Genomic DNA, 8,432 nt, shown 5'->3' with positions numbered 1-8,432 from the left:
GTGTCTCGGGGGGGGGGGATGCTGGCTGCAGACCTGGCAGCCTTCAGCATCCCCCACCGCATCAACGCCAGGGACGGGCACCCCTCTATCCATCCCCCCCGCCCCGCAGCCCCTCCTGCTAATTTATTAACTCTTCAGCTTTTACACAGCGTAGGCGGCAGGGAGCCGATCTCTGGCCACGACAGCCTCTTCAACGCCAGGATTTTGGTTTTGAGGGAGAAAAAAAAATATTAAATAAACGGCATTTTATCTAGAAAACAAGACCACCCTATAAGAACCAGACTGAAGTATCCAGGAGAAGTTTAACGGTGCTGGGGGACAGGCTGAAAGAGCATCTCCCAGTTTGGAGCTGGTCCTGTCCTGGAGGTCTGGGGTGTGAAACCAAAGGGAGGGACCGTGTCCCCGCTGGGAGAGGAGGAAGAGCCGGGGCAGGAGAAGCGCCCGGGCTGCCACGCTCACCTCCCGCTGCTCGCTGCAGATCTTGCAGAGCCAGATGGCGTGGGGCCGGCTGTTGGTGGTCTCCACCCCGCACTTGGTGCAGACGTTCTGCGGAGAAAGCAAAGCGCCAGGTGGCAGCGGAGGACGCCGCCGCCGCCACCACCCAAAGGTCCACCCCTGGGGAGCGCGAGGTTAACGAGAGATGGTTAACGAGAGCTCTCCCAGCCCAACCATCGGTGACAGCAGACACCCCCCGGGGACGTCCCCTTGCGGAGGGATGCTGCGCAACCCGAACGTGCGCCGAAAGAGCAAAGCGCCCATTTTTGCACCAAAGGGGAAAAAGCGTGGGTCTGGGAGGAAGGGGGGGGCTGTGCCCGACAGCGGGTCCCCGGGAGACCCCTCACCTTCTTGCAGTCCTCGCAGACGACGCAGGCGGATCCCCGCGGCCCCAACTGCTCCCCGCAGAGGATGCAACGGTTCACCCCGTCTCCCAGCACGCTACGGCGCATGTCCTCCAGCCGGGTCATGAGTCGCCTGGCAGAAAGGGGAGAGGGGCTGTCAGGAAAGGCGCAGCGCGGCCGGGACGCGGGGGGTCCCGCTCCCGAGGGGCGGCTGTGCTGCCTTTGGGCCAGCTGCTCCTTCTCCTGGTGCAGCTTCCCATGGAACCTCTCCTCTTCCAGCTCCGAGAACGCAACCAGGGGAAGAGACACATCCCAGGGGACGCGTCGGGGTATTATATTCCCCTATAGCTTTATATCGCACAACTATTAACTTCCACTGACAGTGCCAGAGAGCGGCTACTGGCTCCAGCTCTCTCATACACACACACGTAAAAGCCGCCCAGGTCAGCACCTTCGCACAAAGCGGTTTGGCATCAGTGAAGCAGCTTTTTCCACACACACACACACACACACAAACGGAAAACTTTCCACCCAGTCCCAGTGACCGCTCGCGGAAGAGCCGAGTGAGATCTCGGAAGGGCTCTGGCAGGAGGATTGAATGAATTAATTAGTTTTCTCATTTTCTACAAAAAAAAAAAAAAAAAAAATAATCACATATAATTTACTTTATGGAAATTCTCAGCCCTTTGAGTAAAATGCAAAAAACCCACAGGAAAACGGGTTATAAAAACACATCTGTTTACTGCAAAGGTAAAAAAAAAAAAAAAAAAGGCACAAAACAATTAAGCAACCTCTGAAATAAAAAAGAAACAGCACTGGCAAAAGCCGTTTGCAAAGCAGGCGCAGGAGCGAGCTGCCTGCCGAGCATCCGAGAGCTGGCGGCGACTTGCATGCTCAGTTAACCCAGAATCCCGGCCCTAAAAATAGCACTAGGAGGGGAAAAGGATGCATTATTTATGCCATTCAGCGAGGAAGGAGAAGGAACGAAAAAAGGGAGGAGGAGAGCCGAGCCCACCGGAGAGAGCAGCAGCCCCCCTCGCCCCCGGGGCCGCCATCCGCTCCCACGGCAGCCTGACCCAAATCTGACAAAGCCGCTAACGCGGCACGCCGTAAGAAAAAAACCACCCGACGTTTAAAAGACATTTTCCCACATGTCCGATGACAGCTTCAGATTGATGGCGCCTCGGCTGCCGGCACCTCCGAAGCGCTCAGAAACAATATATGAGCTCTCCTCTCCGTTGGGTGCCTCCGCAGTCGGTCTCCAGCCGCTCGCAGGACGGCCGGCGGCTCGTGGACAAGCAACGGTGTTATCGTACATGGGCGCTTGATAAAGGAAAAAGAGCCGGGGTGGGGGAGAAATACAGCATCGTGGGACATACAACCTATTCCTGTCCGTAAAATGCCCCGGTGGAAACTCGCTGCAGTCAACAGGAGCATCTCCAAGCGCTTCATCAGCCACTGGGTGAAGCCCATAGGGGGGATGCGGCGCCGGGACTCACGTTACGCGACCAAAGCCGCGTTATTACACCACCTCGTTTAGGCGGAAGACATCGGCTGTGCTAAAACCCCACTTGTCCCCACGCAGGGCCTGACCTCCCCGGGCTCAAGCACGCTCGGGGCTGCAGATGCCGAGGTGTCTCCTGATGGTTATTAATGAACCTGGAGCCCATTCCCAGCGAGCAGACAGGAGGGCTGGGGCCGGGGCCGGGCAGCCACCGGAGCCAGACGGAGCCAGCAGTCGGGAGAAATCACTATATTCACAGCTATGGTGTCACCAGACAGCAGATGGGCCAGCTTGCAAGTACCTTCAGTCTTCATCGCCTGAAGTTTTGGCAGCGACGTGACCACGGGCTCCCTAAATACAGCAGTTCTGGTTCTCAACCCGAGCTAATTTAGAATCATAGAATTGTCTAGGTTGGAAGAGACCCTTGGGATCATCGAGTCCAACCATCCACCCTACTCTACAAAGTTCTCCCCTACACCATATCCCCCAACACCACATCTAAACAGCTCTTAAACACCTCCAGGGATGGGGACTCAACCACATCCCTGGACAGCCTGTTCCAATGCACGACTGAGAAGAGACCAGCACCAACCTCTCTACAGTGTCCTTTCCAATAGTTGTAGAGAGTGATGAGGTCTCCCCTCAGCCTCCTCCTCCTCAAACTAAACAGTCCCAGCTCCTTCAACCGCTCTTCATATGATTTGTTTCCTGGGCCCTTCACCAGCTCCGTTGCCCTCCTCCACACTCGCTCCAGCACCTCCAGATCTCTCTTGCACTGAGGTGCCCAAAACTGGACACAACACTCGAGGTGTGGCCTCACCAGTGCCAAGTACAGGGGCACAATCACCTCCCTGCTTCTGCTGGCCACACTATTTCCAATACAAGCCAGGATGCCGTTGGCTTTCTTGGCCACCTGGGCACACTGCCAGCTTGTATTCAGCCGCTTGGCAATTAGAACCCCCAGGTCTCTTTCCGCTGGGCAGCTTTCCAGCCACGCTTCCCCAAGCCTGGAGCGCTGCATGGGGTTATCGTGGCCCGAGTGCAGGACCCGGCACTTGCCCTTCTTGAAACTCACGCCGTCGATGTTGGCCCAATGACCCAATCTAAGTCTCTCTGGAGAGCTTCCCTATCCTCCTTCCTAAAACACTTCTTATTCCAAAGCAATGAATCACAGCGCAGCTGTCGCCAGCCCACGTGCAACGCGGGGGTCCTCACAAAGTCCCCCCCAACCACCAGCGAATAACCACCAACGTTCAGCTCCCGTCGCAGCACATCGCTCCCACCCGGGCAGAGAAAACATTTTGGGGGCAAAACCTCTTTATTTTCCCGAGAAGCGAAGCACGCGTGCGAGCCCGTATCTGCCTCAATTCCCCCGCCCCGTGCTGCAGAGAGCTCTGCTCCAAGAGAAGCAGCTTCCAGCTGGAAATCTGCAAGCCCAAACAAACTTATTATAGAAACTAGAACAAATGGCACAATCAAAGGGGAAAAAAAAAAAAAGCGAGAAAAGAAAAAAAAAAAAAGCCTTTGCATTTCAAGAGATTCATTATTTAGCTGCAAAATCTTTCCCAGTCTCTCATTTACCAGAAGCGGCTCCTTAAGAGGGTTTCTTTCTTTTTGTTCAACCAGTGGGAGAGCTTTGGCAGTCGGTACACACACCTGTGGCACCAGTTTCAAGCGGAGCACATTTGCCTAATTAAAACACCCATTCAAGCTGGAGAAATTGGGCTTCCCCCCCGCCCCCCACTCCCCCACCCCCGATTCAAACGCTGCCAGGAGAGGACTGAATAAAACATTAAATTTTAAGTCCTGGCGTGGAACTGGCAGAGCGAAGGCAGCACCTGGGAAAAGGGGGTACCGCAGCGGGACCCACAGGGGGGGAAGCTCCCGATTAAGGTGATAACCGGGACGAAAAAGCCCAGATTTCTCTTCCATTCACCCAGCACCACCCTACACGCGTGCCAGAGCCCCACAGGTAGGCTGTCACCCCCCCCGATAACCTGAGGGATGCCCCGCTCTTGCCCAGGTAGCGGCCAGGAAGAAGCTTTCTGCCTTCCCCAAAGCTTTTCTCTCCCTCTCCTCCAGATACCGCTTTGTTTCTCGTTTTTATTGCACAGAAAACAGCCGTCCAATTCGTCGCTCGCCCCGGCACATCTCGAGGACTACGGCAACATCTTCCCTGCCATCACGCGCCCTTCAAAGCGCCCGTCCCTCCGGCCTCTGTAAGACTAACTTCAAAGAGCAGGAAATATGCTTCAAACTGTTAAAATAGGAGAAAAAAAAACCCAAAACAAACCACCTCAAGAGAGGAGTAATTGAAGCCGGTGGCAGGGAACTGGCTAAGCCCGGCACCCGGGAGCATCGCCGCTCCCGGAGACAGCCCTGCGGAGAGGGAGAGCATCCGTCATCCGCCAAAGAAATACGTATTAGTCACTGATGGGAGCGAGATATTGCGAACCGGGTGAGATGCTACATCCAAAATGCTTCACGGGCACCTGAGATAACAGCGATAAAACACGTCCCATGATAATATAATAGCTGCCTGGCCCCATAAATACGGTTTGGAAGAGATAGGCGAGCAGCTGTGGGGCAGTGAGGGTTGGTGAGTCCCATAAATATGGTTTGGAAGAGAAAGGGGAGCAGCTGTGGGGCAGTGAGGGTTGGTGAGTCCCATAAATATGGTTTGGAAGAGAAAGGGGAGCAGCTGTGGGGCAGTGAGGGTTGGTGAGTCCCATAAATATGGTTTGGAAGAGAAAGGGGAGCAGCTGTGGGGCAGTGAGGGTTGGTGAGTCCCATAAATATGGTTTGGAAGAGAAAGGGGAGCAGCTGTGGGGCAGTGAGGGTTGGTGAGTCCCATAAATATGGTTTGGAAGAGAAAGGTGACAGCTATGGGGCAGCGAGGGTTGGTGGATCCCATAAATAGGGTTTGGAAGAGAAAGGAGAGCAGTTTTGGGGCAGCGAGGGTTGGTGGACCCCGCAAATATGGTTTGGAAGAGAAAGGGGAGCAGCTGTGGGGCAGCGAGGGTTGGTGGGACCCCCGGCGCAGGCAGGGGAAGGGCAACCTGCAAACATCTCCTGTGTGTTCAGGCAGGCGAAGGATCCCTCAGGGATGTGCCGAGAGCTGCTCGCCGGGCTGAGGGACCATCTCAGCCTGGGCAAAGTCCTACATAGGATAGAAAACCCGCGGCACTACGGCATCGGCATTTTCTCTTGCGCTAAGACCAGAGCAATCCAGAGAGGACCAGAAAAGTCAGCGGCGCTAAGTGCTGATGATCTCGGAGAAACAAGACTTAACAGCGGGGCAGGCACGCAAGAGTTTGTCATGTTTAAATATTCATCGCCACTCTGCAGAAGCAAACGGCTGAAGATGCGCCTAATGGGTTTTAAACCGCGTCGGGGAGGACATTTAATGCAGCAGACAACAAATGGCTGCGCAGGGGCGGGAGAAGGACCCGAGCTGCGAGGACGGCCGTGATGCGGGGCAGCGGGTGCTCCCAACCTTCCCGCGGGAACCAGCGGGGACGGACTCGGGCACCACTTACGCGGCCAAAAGAAATTAAAGTGAAACACAAAGGAGGTCAGAAAGTGCCTCCAGAATGAAGCACTGACTCGGCTCCGTGGGGAAATCATGTGCCTTAAAGGGCTGAATACTAAATTAAGGCTAATTTTAATGGTATAAAAGAGACAAGAAAAGCAGCCAAGCTACAGATGAAAGAAAACATAATTAAAATCAGGGTGAAATATTAGAAGTCATTTTCTTCCCTTACGAATGCACAGGTAACTAAAGGTATGGCATCATTTGAGTTTTTACGGGTTGACTTGCAAAGCTCGTCCTCTGCTGCGAGCCCTCACCGTGGAGGGAAGATGCCCGAGGAGACCCGGGAGGGGATTAACGCATTTCAAAGTGTCCCGTCCCGCGTTAGCGCATCCCTCCAGCTGCTCGCTGCCTCCCGCCACGCGTTCCAGGAGGGCTGTTAGTTTGCAGTTTCATCCCAGTCTCAGAAATAAGAGAGGATTTTTTTTTGGTGGGGGGGAAACGAAACCAAAACCCCACAAAAATTCAGGGAGCGCGTGAGCTGTCTCCCGGCCACAAATTAACCTCGTCTCTTCTAGAAGGTGACATCTTGGGAGACGTTTCTGTCCGCCTCCAGCGACCACCCTGCCCTTCCTGGCCCCTATTTTTATTTTTGTGTTGTCTGAACACGAGGAAGAAAATAAGAGACTGTGGTCCCCAGAGCGCATCTCTGCTGCTGGCCACCGAGGTTAATGACTTAATCCCCTGTGACTTCAGCCATCTGCTCCAGCATCACGCATGTGTCATCCCGGCAATAAGCAGCCAAATTAAAATGCAATCCTGCTCGATAGCTGGTCCTCTCGGAGGAAAGGTGAGGGAGCCGTGAACCCACGGGGAGACGGCCAAACCACGGCGCTTTTAGAGGGGACCGGAGAGATGGGAATAGCTGCACCCAAGTGGGGGCACGGCCAGATCTGGGAGCGATGTGTCACATCACCCCCGGGGGGAATTTGGCTCCGCGCCGCCAGGCGCTCTCCAGAAACGGCAATTTCTAACTTTGGCTGGTTTAAGATATTTCCTTCCATGCCGAGAGCACGATGGACCTCATTAGGCAGCAGAGCAGACTTGGTGGGTTATTGATGGCGGCCAATTATAGGTGCATGATGGAGCCAATTAGCGCCTGCAGGTGCTCCCATGTCAGCTGAGAGGAACGGGCTCCTCGTGCACCGCAGCTGCAGTGTCACCACCACCACCAGAGCATCACCACCACCACCACCACCAGAGCATCACCACCACGACCACCACCACCACCAGAGCATCACCACCGCTGGAGATGGCACAGAACCACCGCAGGGAAGCCCTGCACACAAGCCCAGGCCAAGCAGAGAGGGAGAAGGGACAAGAGCGGATCCATCTTCAGGTCCACTTCACCCTCTGAGCCCTTTGCCCCAAACCGGCCCGAAGGATTATCCCAATCCCCAGGCAGCTGTAAAGCCCCTCATCAACTCACACCCAACCTGCTCTCGCTGTATCGCTCTTTAAGATTATTTCAGCTCTTATTAACCTTCTCTGTGCTACGAGACAATGACCCAGCCAAAAAAAAAACCAACCCAACCCCAAACAAACCACACACCAAAGCGTCCCTTGTCCTACAATCCTCATCAGCATCCAGACCACGTATCCCGCAGGCCTCCGTCCACCCCCGGTGCTAAAAATACTCTTTCGCTAGATGAATTTGAGCTGGATTTGACACGAAGCCCTGTTCCACAAACATCATCTCAACAGGCGGCATCGATCTGTTCCCACCCTGCCCCGGCCGATGGATGGCGGATGTGGGAGAGGGGACACCGGAGGGCAGGAGGAGACGGATGGGCACTAAATCAGGAGGGACTTCAAGGCGCGGGGAGGTCCGTGGGCAGCCAGCGCCCAGCTGCAGGCTTCACCATCGCTCAGGTGTCACCTGTGAAGCCCAAATCCACCTCAAACACATCCACTTATTACAACTCCAAGTATTTACGTGTGTTCCCCCTTGGGAAGGCGCATTCGCTTCACATAAGCTACTCCTTATGTTCACCCAAACCAGGTTTTTAACGGGTTTTCCTTCTTTTCCCCTGACAGGAGTAGAAAATCCCAGAAAAAAAAAAATCAGGCTTTTCAGGGGCACCTCCTCAGAGCAGCCTGCGCGAGTGAGGAACGCCGCCACAAGCATCGCGTCCCGCCTGGCAAACCCGGATTATTCTGTAACATAAGGAGCTATTCTGGATAACGGCCGAGCAGCTCCTGCACGGGCGGCGCTGTACGAGACCGATATAGACGCTGTCCCATATTTTTCTGTAGCTGCGCGTCCTCCAGCTCCTGTGGCGCAAGCCAACACACACAAAGGAGTTGGCAAGGCTGCGGCTGCGCCCACGCGCCGGAGGGGACTCAGCTGAGCCTGCCCCTGCTCCGCTCCCGCTACGGCACCGCGGCCTCCGCCCCGAGCATCTGTGTGAGTGAGGATGAGACACCTCCTGCGGCACGGGCTAACGAAGCTGGGGGGGGGAAAAAGGGAGAGTTCGGGCAGGTCGGCCAAACGGCT

At 55.1% G+C, this 8,432-nt stretch overlaps 1 protein-coding gene across 1 annotated transcript in view; it reads right to left on the bottom strand.

Annotated features, from left to right (window-relative positions):
* The window catches only part of RPH3A (rabphilin 3A), a 42,823-nt gene that overhangs the window by 15,656 nt on the left and 18,735 nt on the right, over nucleotides 1-8,432 (bottom strand). The window contains exons 5-6 of the mRNA XM_009880368.1: nucleotides 843-972; nucleotides 460-546 (exon numbers count right to left, since the gene is read on the bottom strand). Coding sequence (XP_009878670.1) covers nucleotides 460-546; nucleotides 843-972 — 217 coding nt within the window. The remainder of the gene's footprint in view (nucleotides 1-459; nucleotides 547-842; nucleotides 973-8,432) is intronic.

This window comes from Charadrius vociferus, unplaced genomic scaffold (assembly GCF_000708025.1).
Source record: "Charadrius vociferus isolate BGI_N301 unplaced genomic scaffold, ASM70802v2 scaffold332, whole genome shotgun sequence".
NCBI classification, from domain to species: Eukaryota; Metazoa; Chordata; class Aves; order Charadriiformes; family Charadriidae; genus Charadrius; species Charadrius vociferus.
The sequence above is the reverse complement of the archived record's forward strand: the minus strand, read 5'-3'. Positions and strand labels throughout refer to the sequence as shown.